The sequence below is a fragment of the Saccostrea cucullata genome, unplaced genomic scaffold, assembly GCF_032062105.1.
Source record: "Saccostrea cucullata isolate Sc308-1 unplaced genomic scaffold, CSIRO_AGI_Scuc_v1 ctg3166, whole genome shotgun sequence".
NCBI classification, from domain to species: Eukaryota; Metazoa; Mollusca; class Bivalvia; order Ostreida; family Ostreidae; genus Saccostrea; species Saccostrea cuccullata.
In genome coordinates, this window is record NW_026923775.1 from 205,001 (window position 1) to 223,298 (window position 18,298).

At 35.6% G+C, this 18,298-nt stretch overlaps 2 protein-coding genes across 2 annotated transcripts; one reads left to right on the forward strand and one right to left on the reverse strand.

Annotated features, from left to right (window-relative positions):
- Nucleotides 1-499: 499 nt before the first annotated feature.
- Nucleotides 500-4,329, forward strand: LOC134264890 (uncharacterized). Its single transcript, XM_062747147.1, has 7 exons — nucleotides 500-895; nucleotides 1,383-2,414; nucleotides 2,616-2,802; nucleotides 2,886-3,110; nucleotides 3,273-3,444; nucleotides 3,570-3,721; nucleotides 3,919-4,329. The coding sequence occupies exons 1-7, from the start codon at nucleotides 539-541 to the stop codon at nucleotides 4,098-4,100; spliced, it is 2,307 nt and encodes a 768-aa protein (XP_062603131.1). The 5' UTR covers nucleotides 500-538; the 3' UTR covers nucleotides 4,101-4,329.
- Nucleotides 4,106-5,759, reverse strand: LOC134264892 (P2X purinoceptor 7-like). Its single transcript, XM_062747148.1, has 3 exons — nucleotides 5,335-5,759; nucleotides 4,571-4,792; nucleotides 4,106-4,265 (listed from the first exon to the last, which is right to left on the reverse strand). Exons 1-3 carry the CDS (start codon nucleotides 5,601-5,603, stop codon nucleotides 4,106-4,108), a joined length of 651 nt encoding a protein of 216 aa, XP_062603132.1. The 5' UTR covers nucleotides 5,604-5,759.
- Nucleotides 5,760-18,298: the final 12,539 nt, after the last annotated feature.

An 18,298-nucleotide genomic window follows, 5' to 3' on the forward strand; every position in this document is an offset into this window, starting at 1 on the left:
TTTGCTCCTGGGTATTAAACCAATTAACTATGTACATAGTTATGATGAGATAGGATGCCTCTTCAAAAATTGTCAATTTCATGGCCTCTGGGTCAGGGGTTCTGGTGTTAGGGCGGGGCTCTAATGATAATATAGTGAAAATGCATGAATTCTTTGAAAATTTTTCCTTTATTGCTCCTGGGTATTATGCCAATGATCGAAGTGTATAATTATATTTAAAGGACTTAGCGCATGGTTCCTTTATTTTTGAAATTTTGACAGAAATAGAATATATATGCATCGAATAATAATTTATTTCTCTCAAAAGCAAATAAAATTGCTTTAATTTAAAGTTGAATTCAATTAAAATTTCAATCGCTCTTTATGCATATTCTACCCGAGATTTTACGCGCCATATTTCTTGTGACGTCAAAGGCGACAATTCGAGCGAGAAAATGTGGAACAACTGTGCAGTCATTGTTTGGATAATCTCCTAATTGGATGAAATAATTACCGTTATCTTGTCAAATGTGATGATAATAGATGACTCTTAGTGACAATGGTTTATTGTGTTGCCTATGGTTGTTCAAACACTCAGAAAAAGGGGAGCGGACTAAGTTTTTTCAGCTTTCCAAGTGATGCTGCAAGGAGAAAAGTTTGGACATTTTACTGTCGGCGGAAAGGCTTCGTACCAACAAATAACAGTAGATTGTGCTCTAAACATTTCACTAGGTGTCAGTTAGAAAGGGATCCAGATAGAATGTTGGTAAATGGGTATTCGAATGCCAGGATTCGGCTTCGCAGCGACGCTGTTCCAGATGTACCCCTCCTAATCAAGCCCCAGGATGAGAACGCCGCCATTGTTATCCCGTCTAAGAAGCCCCGGGGGGCTTTTATTAAACGACAGCGGGCTGATGTAAGTGTACATTTGTATATCTTAATTAATTATTAAATTATTTATTAAATAATATAGCAAAAGTTCAGCAAGTCTTGAAAAAATATCCAGACTGAGTCCTCGTCTCATGAGTGCACTTGCACTAGTAAAATTTGTTTTTTTTTTTTTTTATATACGAGGGAAAATAAATGTGATAGCAATCAGAGACATATGTCTCTGTAGCAATGCAGGAAAATGAACAATATTTTCCCTAAATGAGAATAGATGAATTGTTTTCTATGAATGAGATTGAATAATTAATAATCAAAATAAAATAAATATATACACATGTTAATAAATAATTTGAAAAAAAAGTCAATTTAAAAATTGAACAAATTCAGTCATGTAAAGGGTGTGATAACATGAAAAAAAAAAATTATGGGCTTATATTAATATCTGTACATCAGATACTCCATGTCATATTATGTGTATTTTGTGTCAATATTAAAAGTAACAAAAATGTTCTCAGATTCCCTGCCTAAATGTCCTACAAGAATTAGAGCCACGAAACGTGGAGGACACATCAACCCAGCACTACCCCCCAGATCCACAACCATTACCGGAGACTGCTTCCGATCCCGGAGCAGAGACCACAGTCCCAGAGAAGGAAACATCCACTATCAACACCCCTATTGCTGCAGTGACTCAATCCAAGAAGTGTCAGGCATCTATTCAGGTTCCCCAGAGAACTAGAAGAATCCAGGTCTCCCTTCCTATGTCATCAAGTGTTCAGACTGTGTCCACTAGAGTCCAATGCTCCAGTCTATGTGATGGTGTCTCATTGCGAGTGGCTGCAGGCTTAGCAACTTTGCCAGATCTCACCCCCCAGGATCCTTACGACTCAGACTCAGCGAGTGATGATGAGGAAGAAGACAGCCAGAATACACATGACCCAGATTATGATCCGCTGGATGATGACATCTCGAGTGATGAGGAGATCGAGGATACCCAGGATATGCATGTCACTTGTCCATTACGCACAGATGTCCCACCAGAGGAAGAGCGACAGTTTTTGGTATCCGAATCGTGCTTAGCCCAGCTGTTACAGAAATGTGGCTCTTGTGATGGTGTATGTAATTCTGTGTTGCAGTTCACAAGAGGAACTATGATAGGGACACTTTCCACTTGCCCTAATGGACACTCTTCCCAGTGGGAGAGCCAGCAGTGTCATTATGGAATGCCATGGTCTAATATTCTTGTAGCTAGTGCCATAGTGTTTAGTGGATCCAATGTATCCAAGAGCTTGCGTCTATTTAGACATTTGAAACTCACCATGATGTCAACATCAACCTTTAACCGGATTCAGACTGCCTATGTGATTCCAGCCTCACTTTTTACTTGGGATTTTCATCAGGAAGAGCTTCTTCGAAACAGTGAAGGAAAGATCCTAACACTTGGAGGTGATGCTAGGTGTGATTCCCCTGGATTCTCAGCAAAGTTTGGATCCTACACACTCATGGATTTGGAGACAGGAAAAGTCATGGATTTTCAATTGGTTCAGGTACACACACATCATGCTTATGTGTAACTATTTAATATGTAAAATATAAATGTTGTTTGTCTATCATTTTTATGTCACTACATGAAATTATTGTCATATTATTGCAATGCCCCCCCCCCCAATTAACATAATTGCCTTTATGAATACATGTATATGTAATCTAATATTCATTCATAATAAATTTTTTTTTATTGCATTTAGAGTAACGAAGTTGCTGGGTCTACTCATATGGAGTTGGAGGGTTTGAAACGCAGTCTTCGTAGACTTGGTGATGCAGGACTTCATGTCCGAACCCTGGTTACAGACAGACACGGTATGGTGAAGAAATACATGAGGACAGAACACCCAGACAAAAACCATTTCTTTGATGTGTGGCACATGGCTAAAGGTATATTTCTTAAAGTTATTTTGATTAAAATGCAAGTTAAAATTTTGACATTTTTATAAAACTACTAAATTTTTAATATGCAGGAGTCTCAAAGAAGTTAGAAGCTGCAGCCAAAAAGAAAGATTGTCAGAACATCAGGCCATGGGTCAAAAGTGCAGTCAACCACTGTTACTGGGTGGCTGTCTCTAGCGGGGAAAATGGGGAACTCAAGGAGCAGAAGTGGGCATCCCTGACTCAACATATCGCTAACAAACATGATAGTTGTGAACATGGGGTATTGGCTGAAGATAAGCTTTGGCTTAAAGAAGGTATTACCGTACATCAAATTTTATCACATCTTTAGGTCACTCTATGAAACTACTGAACTATTTAAATAGTTGTACAATGTGTATAATAAAAGTAATGTCCAATTTCTATAATAAAACTTATCTTATTTTAAGTTATCAATGACTGACTATTGTTTCCCATAGGTTCAAGGGCCCACAAACTTTTTCGAGAAGTGGTGGAGAGTAAATTTCTGTTGAAGGACATTGGCAAGTTATCCCCCCTTCATCAGACGTATGGACTGGAGGTTTACCATAGTGTGGTCAACAGTTTTGCCCCAAAGAATACACACTTTTTTTATCCTGCAATGATGGCCAGGTACGATATTTATAAACATAAAGCATGAACAAATGAATCATTTTCTTTTGATTTTAAAAGAATTTATTTTGATCATAAAAATGAACCCATAAAGTTTTAAATATCTGAATTATGAATTATTTTAGGCTCTGTGTAGCATCACTACACTTTAATGAAAATGGAAGGAGACACCAAGCCTCCACAAGAGCAGGTGAAGCCCAATGGCAGCTTAGTTATCCTAAGGCAAAGAAAGGGGAGCATGCTGTAGTCAAACCACACAAAACTCAAATCACTTATGGTATGTTATATTTTTTTAGATAAGAAATTCTTTATATAACCAAACACAAATATAATAATTAAGATAGAAAAATTTATTAAAACCAAATTTATATAATTTTTTAGTGATATCAACGTGTAATATCAAATATCAAAGTTATTTCATTGTTTTAGAAACTTATGATTGTTAAATGTTAACATTAACTTTAACAACTGCAGATTATGTTGATCTGTTGAGGATGAATTTGGTGGAGCGTCGGAGAAAGTTCCCTTCATATTCAACGGCTTCTTCAGATGCGCGTGTATCTCTAGGGTATCAGCCACCACCTTTGACCTCTTCATATGCTGCAGTCAACAAACAACAGCTGATTATGTCAAGGCGCACCAGATTCGCTAGGTGATGGACTTATACTGGTCGAGGGTACTGGAATCCGGTGTAGTATTCTGAAGGAAACCTATCACGAATCTTGTTGACAACACAAGATGGTAGTACCTTTCGGTTGCCGCGACCAAGCCTATGCCAGACCCAGAATACAAACCTCCTGTATGCAATGTGACGAAGAACTCTGCAAATTGATATGAATTATTGAATGATTTTTAAACTGATTGTATTGTTATAATTAATTCTTCTTTTAAACAATGTAAATCATGTTAATTAATTGAAATTTATAAAATTTATTTTTCCATTAAATGTAATTTTGAATGTAAGTTTGCTTATTAAAATATTATGATCCATAGTTAAATAAAATATATGATTTTTTTTTAAAACTTTGCACACTGAAGTTTGATACATATGCAATTAAGATAAATATTTTCTTCCTTGCCATGAATTAGAAATAGTTATGCTTGTATGAACAGTTTTAATTCTTACTCGTTCATTGGCTCATTATCATCAAGAGGCCCCTCCATTTGGATGTATTCATGCAGGCTGACCTCTAATACCCTCTCATTGAGGCAGTTGTCAATAAAGGTTTGGTGTTGTGTGATGCATTCTAGGTTGCAGTCCTGGCAGATTCTTTGAATGAGTGAAACTTCTGCACAGCAAATGCATTCAATACTGGTCCTCATGACCTCGCAAAAGCCACATTCGCACCTGAAACAAATGCATGTAATTCTTATAAAAATAGATTAGGATTAAACAATCAAAAAGTAGCTAAAATTAAAAGGCCAGAAGCAGAAGTCGCTTATTTATTTCTTATAAATGACATACCTCCTGAATTTTTAAATTTACACATAATCATTTTGAAAAATGTGCTCACATTCTTTATTGACCCCCACCCTCCTCCTTTATGGGATTTGAGAAAATGGTTTGATTTATTAGGATAATGATAAAAAAAAGTTCAGTAATTTAGAATAACATCGTATTCCGATTTTGATTACCGTATTTGTCCATCTGTGTATGTGTATTTGTTTTATGTATGATGACATGACACCAAATAAATACCGGTACTACTACTACTATCTCTCTCTCCATCTCTCTCTCTCTATGATGCGTATTTTCTAGTTATTCAAAATCGTACTTTAATACTAGATTCAAAATGTTATATCTTTATTCTAAGAAAAAAAAAAATATTCGTATATTATGACGATAGATTAATGAGAAAAATAAGGTTATACGAACGAAATATGACAAACCATGCTGTATTTCCGAGGCGAGTCTCCTCGTCGTTGCCCTCGTCTTCCTCACTTTCTTCGCTGTTCTCTTGTTGATTTTGTAGATTTTCAGCTGCTAACGGCTCGAACATATATGGTTGAATATCTAACCTATCAGGGATGTCAACAATATCAGCAATTTGGTCGTCCATAATTAGAAAAGTCGGGTAGGGGTTTGGTAAGAATAACGTGAACAGATGATCGGTATTGTCGCCTTTGACGTCACAAGACCACGTGACCCGCAAACTCATTAACTTTTTTTCTTCCAAATCGGAGGTTACATTTGAGCTGATTATTTTCTTAATTACTGCAGTTTGTCAACAATGCAAACAGAAAATTTATAAAGTGTAGTCAGAAGGAAGGTATATGCATTAAATTTTTAATAATTGAGAACCATGCGCTAAGTCCTTTAAGATGATGAAAGGTGCATCCAGTAATTGTATGCCCCCTGGGTGAGGGGGGTGTTGGTTGGTTACATAGTTTGAAAATAAATTAATGCTTTGAAATCCGCTCTTTGGTATTAACCAACCATTGGTGATAAAATAAAATTTCCAAAATTTTGAAATATGTGGCCCCAGGGTCAGTGGTTCCTATAGGGTGGGATGCACAACTGGTTATAAAGTGGAAAAGCATTTTCTGTTTGTTACTCTAATCTAACTCTGGAGTAAGCATGCGAAGTGTATAATTATGATAAGCAATGGTGCCTCTTTCAATATTGTGAATTTCATGGCCTCTGGTTTAAAACACGAACCAAATAAAATTGTTGGAAAGTTTTTACATGATACTCGGGTGACCTCTAAGGCCCGTGGGCCTCTTATCAGCAAAAACAATCTGTGGTAAGCTTGTTTTATAAAGAAGATACCGGTAAACTAAATATTTTCTAACATCTCTTCAGTGTAGGAAATGGTGATTTAGGTTACATTTAAATTTTTTGTGCAGTTGTAAATACCTTGATTGGTATAATTTTGTAGAAGGCAAGGAAAACGAACAGTTATCGACCTGAAATCTAGTATAAACAATACAAATCTGAGGAAAGCATATAACACTGACCCCTGGATATCCCAGAGATACATGTAGAATCAGGCCTGAAGGCCATAAAACTTGGACAAGCTCACTTTGGATTTCGGTCTCAATTTTCTACTATTAGTTCCTTTGGGAAAAGAGAGACTGAGATCAAAAGTGAGCTCATCTAAGTTTAATGACCCCGAGGTCTTGTCTCTTGGAGGAGTAAGCATCTCCTGTTGATTGATCACCCCTGGCGTGGGTCCAATGTTTATTGATCAGAAAGACAAATCTGTTTAGGAAAAAACTACGGCCCAACAATGTGTATGAAAGTCTGCACAAATTCGATCTACTGATATGTCGTAGTTGATAACGAGGTTATATCGACCAATAGAATTTACAACATGCCGACTTTAAACGGCACTGCTAAAATCCCTGTAACGTCAACTTATCAGTGAGTAGCATGCCTCCCTTAAAAAATGACCGTTCTTAAACCAAGCTCTTGAGTAGCGAATGAGTTCGGAGACATGAAAATCATACCATTAAGCAGGTGATAGTGGAAAATAAGTACATTTAAAGGGAAAATGACGATGGAAAAAAGCTGGTCATCTTGTTTGTCACACAATTTAGCTGTTTGTTGGCTCTTATCGTCTACAGTCTGTAAAAAAATTCCAAAATATAAAACAGATTTAATATGACAGATACATGAAGGTGCAAATTTAAAATTAAATAAAAAAAAAACCCAGCGCAATATGATCTATTATCATTATCAATATATAATAGATAAATTGTAAAAACGCCAGATTTTACAAAAATACATGGCACTGTCGTTAAATATTTTTCTTTTGCATAAGTGTCAAAGGCTGTATATCTCGTGTGTTTTTCTGGTAAATTTTTGGAATTCGATCACACTTCAATATTTTCTCTTTTCTCATTACATTAGTTTCTTTTGTCACTTATGCTGTAGGATACTCTGAATAATTAAGTACAACAAATGGAATGACTGTCAAAAGTATTATATTTCAAGCTTAAGAAATAGTCAAGGTTTTCTTTTAATACATGTCATTTCTATTTCTTAGCCAATGGAACAATAGTAATTTTGATACATGCTATTTAGGTGTAAAATAAATGCATGTAATTAGCCGTTAGTAGGGCAGTTAAATAATTTGAACATACTGGTTGAACTTTTCACACATATTTCAAGTCTAAGATGTAAACCATCAAGTTTTGTTGAAAATAAACCGTTGTCATGATATGAACAATACAAAATATATATATCGAAAATAAATAGAAACGATTTTCTTACAATATTTGTGTAAAAATTACCATATATCGATGAATTGTACAAGACAGTTTCATCTTTTTTCAAAGTACCAAAATATCTCAATGGAACAATTCTTGTTCAACTTGCTGATATGTTGGGTTATTCCCCGTGTCCTATAGAAAAATGCTAATTTTATTAATTATTATTATAGCAAACCATTGTTCAATCATTCATCGGTCTTCCTATGTCGTATTGTATTTTAAAATATAAATTATAATAATTTTAATAAATATATTTTTAACTTTAAATATCGTTTCAGGCATTTCAAGAAAAACATGGATTCGTCGAGAAGGAGTAGGAACATTTGCCTATCGTGCAATTTAATTAGGTTACCGTTTAACTGTGTGTTGAAGATTTAATGCGTTTATAAATAAAAATACGCGAAACAAAAGTTCTTACCTTTGAATATAGATTATCATAAAAATAGGGAGGTCACTTGTCAGTCAGAAAATTGTCATAAAATACTGCCTTAAATGCATGCTGTCTATTACTTGTGTGGTAAGTATTGTGTTTATAGCTTTCTTTACACATGCATCAACGTAATATAGATGATAATGGGCCACCATTTTCAGATGAAACTTTCATAATTTGTGGTTTCCTGTTTCCTTAGATTTACGGAAATCTCCAATCATGAAAAAGTGCAAGTAATTAATGTCATCAGTAATCGATAATGAGAATTGTTTATAGAAGCCTCTGATTTACAAGTTGATGTTACAAAATTATTGTATATCGTTTTCAACTATCTCTTTTATAGTCCGCATTTTGCAAATTCTATAATTGATAAAATGACCTTGTTTGCAAATACAACCACTATACTAGTTTGATCGTGTTTTGACCGAAATAATATGTACCATCTGTCGATCGGGCAATTGCTTTCACACTTATTTTGACCACGGATTTATTGGCTTAAAATTATGATCCAAACAGTAAGCTTACAGTGATTCTGAACATTCAGTAGGGATATACTCACCTCCTAGATACCCGATCCAACGTGATGAACATGACAATTGTTCACTTGCAATATTTCATCCACGATTTCTTTGTATTTTATCTAACATTTAACGCATTACTTTATACAATTAAAAGCAAAAGATATTTTATTTCATGGATAACTCAGACATACATGTATATAATTGCAAATGCAGTTCTGAAAATTTCTGGTGTGAAATAATAGACATGAACTGTCAATTACAAAGAAATTTAATTTTTTCTCTCCACTTTTTTTTCACATAAAATATACAGACTTATTAAAAAAAAAATTTTTCTGAGTCTTATGTGCTTTTGATATATTTTCCAATGAAAGGGTTACATCAGTTTTTGCTTCCTATTTTTCATTTTAAATCTTGATATTTTACACACAATTATCAATTCATTTAAATTCTTTTAATTTAACATATTACATATGTAATAAATTTTAGCAATATCCTATATGGAACACTATTACTTAAATATATTACCACATAAAACAAATAAGAAAAATGATATAACATATAATATACTATTTCATATATCATTAAAAAGAAAATTCATGTATGTAGTACTAAATGTATAAGCTACTTATATTCCTCTATATTTTGAATTCAAGATTCTCATGGAGTAATAAATATAACAGATTTAATCTTTCCTCTTTCGTTCAGCAGATTTTAAAAAATTCTTTTATTCTTTTTCATCCCACATGGAGAGTAACTAAAATAATTATCAGTTTTGAGTATATTAAATGTACTTGATACCTTACATTGCATACATGTTGCTTCATGACGTTAATGCTTCCAAAAATGAATTAAGATGAACACTGTGTATAAATTAAACAAATAACAATTTGTTGCAATAATGTAGAACTTAATGTTAAAAGATGAAAAAAATTCTTTACTTCTCATTAAATTCTGTACCACTCGTAAAATTCTTTAATACTTGTAAAAATTATACATTTGACTGTATTTGTTGATCTACTGCTTTTATTTTGAACTTTATTTTACAAGAAAACAATCATGCAAAAACAATTTTAAAATCTATAATGAAAGACTGATAATCAATGAACAAAACATATTCATTCTTACTTGTGAACATCTTAAACCTAATTCTAAACCATGATTAAATAAACTAAAATGTGACGAACCAAAGATATCAACATTCCTTACGAATAACGGTTTACGACATTGAGAAAATACGCTTTTCTGGTTTTGAATTCAAGAAAATAGTAAATGTATTTGATTGATTGTACTCGTATGTTGTTTAACGTCACTCACGAGAATTTTTAACTCATATGGAGAGGCCACCACTTGCCGGTGGAGGCACCTATTGCGACACGGGACCTCGGTTTATACGGTCTCATCCGAAGGACCGGTATCCACGTCCCACAATGGGATTCGTACCCGCGACGTAAGGATTGACTCCTTACTTCGCGACACTAGAGCAGACGCTCTAACCACTGCGCCACGCGGGCGACGTAAAAAAGATTTGTGTTACCTTTAAAGGTAAGACAAAATGTGAAATCTGAAGTCATCAATTTCTCAAAGCGGTTTGGAATAACAGAAGGAACATGGTTTTAACATTTCTTCACCCTTTCATATTCATGAATGTGTAATAGATAGAGGGAAAACATGTAAGTCAATACAAACACAACAAATCCAACATTTGAAAAACAACCAGGAATAAGCACACCTTTCAGCACTAAACACACAAAAAATTAAGTCATCCATATAAAGCAGAAAATAGGATCAATTTTTAAATGGTTGGTTAATTTATAGATGGTCATGTGATTTGTTTAAAACTTATTTTACTTGTTACATATTAATTCATTATGCTTAACTGGTTTCTATCATATTGAGTTCTCAAAGGTTCAAAATACGAAAAACAGTTCTCCGAGCAGTGAAAATCAAAGTGAATTTAAAATATTTCCTAGCACCTCTGATGGAAAACACGTCCATCACAATCTATGCATATTTAATTATTTTCATGGAATAGCATTCTGTTATTGTTCATTGTATATTTTAAAATCCTGTTTTGATCCATGATCACATGCTTTTTTTGTCTGACAAAGTAAACAAACATATCGCAATACGTACGCACATAATAACCTGACTTTATGTTGGTGCATAAAAATTGAATATATCATATTTTCCACGCTTTCGGTGTCTTAGTGGGTCAAATACGAACACCCTTATACATGTATATGTCAATCAAAAGTAATCACTTAAAGTTAATTTGTTTTTAAAAATTAGATCGAACATGAAGGTCAAGGGATCAAAAATCATAGTACGAAATATCTTGTCATAGGCAATGAACATGTCAAATATGAAGGATTAACTTTTAAAGATCCAAAGATATTATGGAAAGATCACATTTCTGAAAGACAGGTCAAAGTTCAAGGTTAAGGTAAAAAGTTTTTAAAAATGATGGCTTATTTAGAATGGTCTTTACACGGGTAATATACAATTTTAATATGAAAACCATATCTTTTCAATTTCGAAAGTTATGACTAATTTAGAGTAACTTTTTTCAAAAAGGGTAAAACTTTCAGCCAAAAGGTCAAAATTCATAGAATATTTTGATAGGTCTTGCAAAAGGTAATGTACATATGAAACATGAATGTTTCGTTACATTACATTACATTACATTAGGTCCATTCTTTTCTCATTCAAAAGTTATGATTTCTTTTGTCACAGACGGACAGAATGACAGATGAATTTGATTGAATGTCCCCTCGCTTTTGGAAAGGAAGGAGACAAAAGTGTTTCTATAATTTACTTGAAATTGGGTGTCGATGTAATGAGTTCCTATAATATTCTCATTGTAATGTTAATTATATCTTCTTTACAGACATGCCTCTTTCGATAAATACTTGGAACGAATTTGTTTCCTTAACTGCTAGAACCCATATTTATTAAATGTGAATACTTGACAAAAGAGTTGATTTGAAAAAGTGAAGATGAGAGATAGATACAAATTCTTTATATGTATAAAGAGTGAACAGGTCAAAACACGGACCCCTGGGTACAGATACACTATATAATTTAAAAGGTTCTGAAGTGTCTGGTGTGTACAGAGTTAACTGGGTGATTTCAATTCTATATACAGGTTATAGAGGAAATGTAGTTGAAATTGAGGATGGAAAAATTGAATCCATCCCCTTTTTCTTAAACTTTAACTGGTTGTTTGAGATCACCTGCAAGATTCACTGTGGGGACTTTAAATTGAAACGACTTGCATACGTCTAGTCCACATATAGATATATATATATCTACCAATGTCTTTCTCTGTGATAAAAACTACAAACAAGGTATTGGCTTTATAACCTAATAAAGCGATTTGCTCAGAATTTACAGATCTGCATGCTTTTTTGCGTGTTGCGTAGTTATACACATGGCAAGGATAGTGACATATTGATTTTTTTTTCTTATTGAATCAAGTATCGGGTTTTAGTGTGAATACAAAAAATTATTTTCCTTTTTTTGGTCTTATGATGATTATATAATGAGTAAACATTTACTCGCGTGATAATTTTATGCAGAAATACCTTCGGCGTTAATGCAGATTATCATGCCAGCTGATTGATTGATCACACGCTTGAGTTTCTGGTTGACAATGCACACGTATCTTTGTGGTTTTGAGAGACCTGGTTTTCAAACAGTCTATTGGAATTCCGATGGGTACCAACTGCGCCCCAAAATTCGCAGACCTATTTTTTCTATTATTATTCACATGAAGTAGACTTTGTTCAAATCTAATTTGTGAAAAAAAAACTTGCTGTGGCCTTCAATTCGACTTTCAGCGGTCACGGTAGCCTGGTGGTAGAGCGTTCGCTTCGTGATCTGGAGGCCCGGGTTCGATTTTCGTTCGCGGCGCCGCGTCAACCTCTGTTATTCTTTGCTGAATGTCGTCATATGAGTCTAGTGAGAAAGAAATCTCACAAGAGGGTTCTTTGTTGCTTGTAGTTCCCTGTTGGTTACTTATCTTATCTCTCTTAACTTTGGCTTGGGTCGACTCTGTGGTGCTGCTAGGTTCTTGTTCGTGTTACCTTTTCCATCTAAGAGTCTTCTTTGTGGTGGCAAGGGTAAACATTTTAGAGGCCTCCTCGAGAGGCTGGTCGGTAGTGTCCTGAGTGGGCCCCAAGATGCCCTCAGCGGTCTCCAGGTGTACGTTCCAGATAGCCTTCGTGGGGTCGGTGCTTGGTGCTGTCTTGGAATGTTCAGGTTTCCTTTTCGGCTGCAAATGTCCAGGCCTTTCCCTCTGCAGTTTCAAATTCGCAGTACTGCATTTCCTTTAAAGCCTTGATCCAGATTTATCTTTCAGAACTGCACCACCACTCTTTGAAATGGAATCAATTGTGTATGGCCCTATCCAGTTCAACTCCTTGATCTTGGATTGCTTCCGCTGCAGTTTTCGACAGTTCCTGTGGTATACAATATCTCCTGGATTGAACTTTAGCCTTGTTGTAGCTTTTCTCTGTAGTGCCTCTTTCTTCCTACATTATGCAGTCTTGATTTTTCGTGGACAATATCTCGCAGTGTTTGCCTAAAGCTGTTCAGGTTATTTACAAGTGCCTCTGTTGCCTTGTTTGGATTGATGCTTTCATTTAGGTTTAATTCTGATGGGAAGGTTGGCTCTTTATCAAATGCAATCTCATATGGTGACGACTTTGTAATTTGACTTCGCCTGTCTGATACAAAATAAAGCAGCTTCAGGCTGCATATCCCAGTTGTTGGAATCCTGTGTCATGCAGTTTCTGCAGAGCCAGTATTAGAAAAATCCAAGCTAAAAAGAATGCCTTGGAATTAACATGAGGCCCACAGTCCTTGATGAAGAACATCCCAGTGGCTATGGAGAAGATAACAATGTAAACTAGAATAATTCAAAATAGACAAATACCCCCGTTGGTTTTTTTCTGAGAGACTAACAAGTCACCCGTATTTGATAGATCTAAGAGGTATTCACATACTGCTTAAATATTTAGAGTGAAATTTACTGGTAATGGCTCGTTATATATTTTAATGATGGAAACTACAGCACTATCTAATAAAACATCGATGCTAATAACAAGAAGCCACGGGGCCACATCACTCATCTGAGTATATAAGCTATAAAGTTTACAAAATCTTGAATGGGGGAGGTCAACTACAAGGCAACTGGGTTTGCATGCACTCTAAATTTTTCAAATGCTAAAATTCCTGATATGTATGAAGAAAGAATATTTGTAGAGTTTGCTGCATTATTGCATGGCCTCACTTCTAAGAACATGTGAAATGTTGCTGGTATTGGATCTGGATCCTCTCTGACTCCTGGAGCAAGCTCCCGAAATCGCTTCCACTGCTTGCTAGAAACTGCATCAGCTATACAATTGTCTAAACCTGCTATATGTTTAGTTTTCACTGTTATGTTATATTTCATTACAAGTAAGCCAGTTTTCTTAATTACCGTCTTCCTTGGAAGACGGTATTATATAGTTGAAGTTTTTTACAGTCTTCGGACTATGCACTTCCTCTCTTTTGTGATTGGTAGAAATTGCATGATGAGAAAATTTTCAATTATTTCATTGGTTGAAATGCTGTTCAAGGCAAGGGAGATAACTTTCTGATGATCTAATTATCGTACGACTTAACAATTTTGCAAGATTTTCAATCTTTAACAAAATTGACAAAACGAACAACAAAATCAGCATTAATTAAATTCTTAATAACATGATATTTTTTATAGCAATCAATAACTTAAAAGGTCTTTTTAATTTCTTTGTAAATAAATTTGATTTTTATTGCTTGCAGGCTTTAACATTTGTTATTATTCTTTCCCCTTCTTGTTTGAAGAAGGTAACGGAATCAGCCGAGGTTTGCCAAAAGCTCTCGGTCAAAGTTTACGGAGATGACTGAGCGACAATCGTAGTTGGGCTAATGCCAGTAAAAAGCTAATGTAGCAATACAAAATCTCAAGAAATTCAAAGAATTATACGGCCTGATAGCTATAGGTGTAGATCAGTTTACCGTTTAAGGATGTTGCTAAAGACGTTAAGCTTTTTAGAAAAGCTCTACTTGTAATTACATTGTTCTTGAGGTCGCCCGCGTGGCGCATTGGATAGAACGTCAGCTGCTCCTTGCGTCGCGGGTTCGAATCCTACTATTTGACGCGGAGACTATTTCTTTGGATGAGACTGGATAAACCGAGGTCAAGTTTCGCAGTACATGTAGGTGCTGGCACGAAAAAGATCCCTCTCTGCTCAATGACCCTGAGTGCCAAGTGAAGGACAAAATTTGCAGCTCTCCACAGCTAGTGGTGGCGTCTCCATATTAGTGAAAAATTCTCGAAAGGGACGCTTAACAATGTACATATTCTTTAAGATTTTGAAGACTGTGATTTTAGGGTGGCCACTAACGCTACTTTGCACTTGCTTCCACTTGAAAATTCTTCCTAAACCAACAGTGACAGTACTATAGGCACCAATTTTTAAAAAGTAATGTCTCTCATTATCGACTGATTTTTCCAACTACTCGGCCATTGGTAATACATCCACTTCCCTCATAATAATATCCACATCCCATTTGACTTGACCCTTCACTATCAGTATATACAATATTGATTGATTGTATATTGGTTAAAGTTCCTCTCGAGAATTTGTCACTCGTATGGAGACATCACCGGTGCCGGTGAAGAGCTTCAAATTTTGACCGATACTCGGCACTCAGGGCCTTTGAGCAGTGAGGGTTCTTTAACCGTGAAACGGGATCTACGTTTTTAAGATCTTACCCGAAAGACCCGTAACTTTCACTTCTAGTGCCGAACGCTTGGCGAAGGAGCTGTCACTACCTTTATCCTGCCTCTGATAAAAATCGTGAAATTTCATTGGCCGAGAGCAATACCGCATGAAACGATGTTATGTTGCCTACCCACCTCACATTGCTTATGAGCCCCTTCCACGTGACCTACCCACCATATATTAAAAATTTACCATCTGCACATCATCAATATACTGCTTTCACGTGACCCGCATGGAGCTTCATAACTGACGTCACAATGCGTCTGACGACAACAATGGATACAAAACGTCTTGCTTGGACGCTCAGTGAAAGCGGTTTATATAGATCTAGATACTATAAATATTCAGTCTTTTAGAGAATCATCGGCAGGATAAATTTGTTATGTAGACACTTGGAGGGGTAATACAGAAATATGTGGGGTCCTTGAAAAAATACATATTGGGCTCGGCTTACGCCTCGCCCAATATGGATTTTTTCAAGGACCCCACATATTTCCGTATTACCCCTCTAAGTGTCTACATAACTAATAATGTTTACGTCTTAGGTATGACGCGGCGCTGCGAATGAGATCGAAGATCACGAACGCTCTACCACTCATACGCGTTGGACGCAAATTGAAAGGGGGGCTAATTGAAAGGGAAGGCTAAACCAGCAAAAAAATGTAAACCCCAATTTCAATGCCTATATAATATATATGTAAGATTTGCTGGAAAAAAGTTTGGGGAGCCCCCCCCCCCCCCCGGTTCTGAAGCCTGTGCCACTAGGCTACCGTGACCGGTAGTATATATAATTGAAGAACCCAAGAATTGTCTCATTCGTTTTGTGGGAAATATAAAGCTATGACATATATATGTAAAACTTGCGTAATAATAACTCTTCTTTTTCAACCCCCCCCTCCTTGAAAAAATTGTAGATCCGCGCCTGGGAACTGACCCAGTGAAAACTGCACAGAATTTATTTGGGGTGGAATACAGTCCTCCGTATTTGTAATGGTCCCTATTGCATTACCTGAGGCGTGAGGGGTCTGATGTATCTGAATTTACAGTGCTTGTTTGGGGCAATAGGGCCGTTTGGTGATCCTGATGTAAGCCTGAAGCTGCTGAAACTACCGGGACTAGGATGTCAGCAACAACATCTGCTTCTGACGCGAGACTTGTACTCTCGTCCTTATTCTCCTTCCTTCGACCCTTTGGCCTTGTCTCCTTCACTTGACCTTCCGTATTTTCGCTTTAAAATATAACAATTTTCACAGTCAATAATTATTAATATTAAACTCTAATAATAGCAACTTCTTCCACTAAATACTAGTAGTTGTTTTAACACTAGTCTTTCCTTCCCTACTTTAATCTAACGCATTTTTAATGTGTATGTCACCATACATGTCTGAAGATAATCTGTCTCAATCGAACTTAAAAGGACTCATAGAGCAAAATAAATGTTAGTACTTCCACAGGAGTTCGCGTACCTATCAATTTTGCCGAAATTTTCGGTAAATAAAAAAAGATACGTAATACCGATAATAATAACAGAAGGCGTGCAACCGTTGTCCGCGACGCTATGACGTGACGTCACGGGCGGTCCATTTACCCAAAAGGAACAAAAACAAACAATCATACACAATTAACTAGAGATAACGATATTACGTTTAGATACGAGTACAAGTACTTGTACCTCCCCGTTTTAAATTTTGTTGAATGTCTACTAACTTGTCTCTGGTTTCTTTTCGCATATGACCTCAATCATCTAGATTAGCATTTCAGGTAGTTTTGTTTCATTTTGGGTAAATGGACGCGCCCGTGACGTCACGTCATGGCGTCGCGGACAACGGATATTTGAGTGAAGTTGGGGAGAAATGTCACCGCTGCTGCTGTAAAACATGCGTTTGAAATCATATGCATTAAGAGCCATAAAGAATGGTCCCTTCCAAAAAGATTGGTTTGTGTTTTATAATTTTCGATTGAAGATTAATTGCGCGACAGCCTTGATATTAAGCGAGGGGTTCCCAGGTGACCTAAAATGCGTTGCACTCCTTGTATTATTATTATACTTATTACGTTTTTTTTTTTAATTTACTGAAAATTTCGGTAAAATTGATAGGTACGCGAACTCCTGTGGTACTTCAATAAATGATAATAGACCGTGTTCCTATGACGTATTTGCCTCACAGTTATCCCCGTTAGCCGCTATCTTGTTGGGCAAAGTAATGATTTTTTTCTCTTTAAGCAACTAATTTTTAAAAATATACATGCAAGAAATATATGGGGGGATACATTTACCATCTTAAAATTGTGAATTAATAGATTTTTTGACAAACGTATATTCATAAGAAAAATAGCGTTATCTTATCTCAGTAACCAGTATAATAAATTGAACATGGTTGGATTATGAAGGGATCATCTGGGGATGCTGCCCTACAATATGGCGGCCATGTGGAATAACTGGCTAAAATCACCTCAAAGGAAAACGCTTTTATGTCAAAAATTAAATTTATTTAGCATAAATAGAAATAAATTAATTAAATTTTTATAAAATGAGACTCAGACACTTTCATCACCAAACTTTCTACTTCACTGATGCATGAAAAATGGGAGAGGAATCCGGAAAACAGAGGTGACTAAAATGTTGACACTTTTTAAACAGATAACAAATTTCCGGATTTCTAATATAAAAGTGTTTGATATTAATGATATATTAAACTCACAGGCACTTGTAACTGTAATAAATTTTTGATCCATAGTATAATGATAACACAAGGTATCTAACTCTAAATTACACGAAGTACCACCCCTCCATTAGAATCGCGCTCATTTACACTTTCAAAGAAAGGCAGTGGCAAACTGTTTCTGCCTATGTCATCTACGATAATTTATCTACA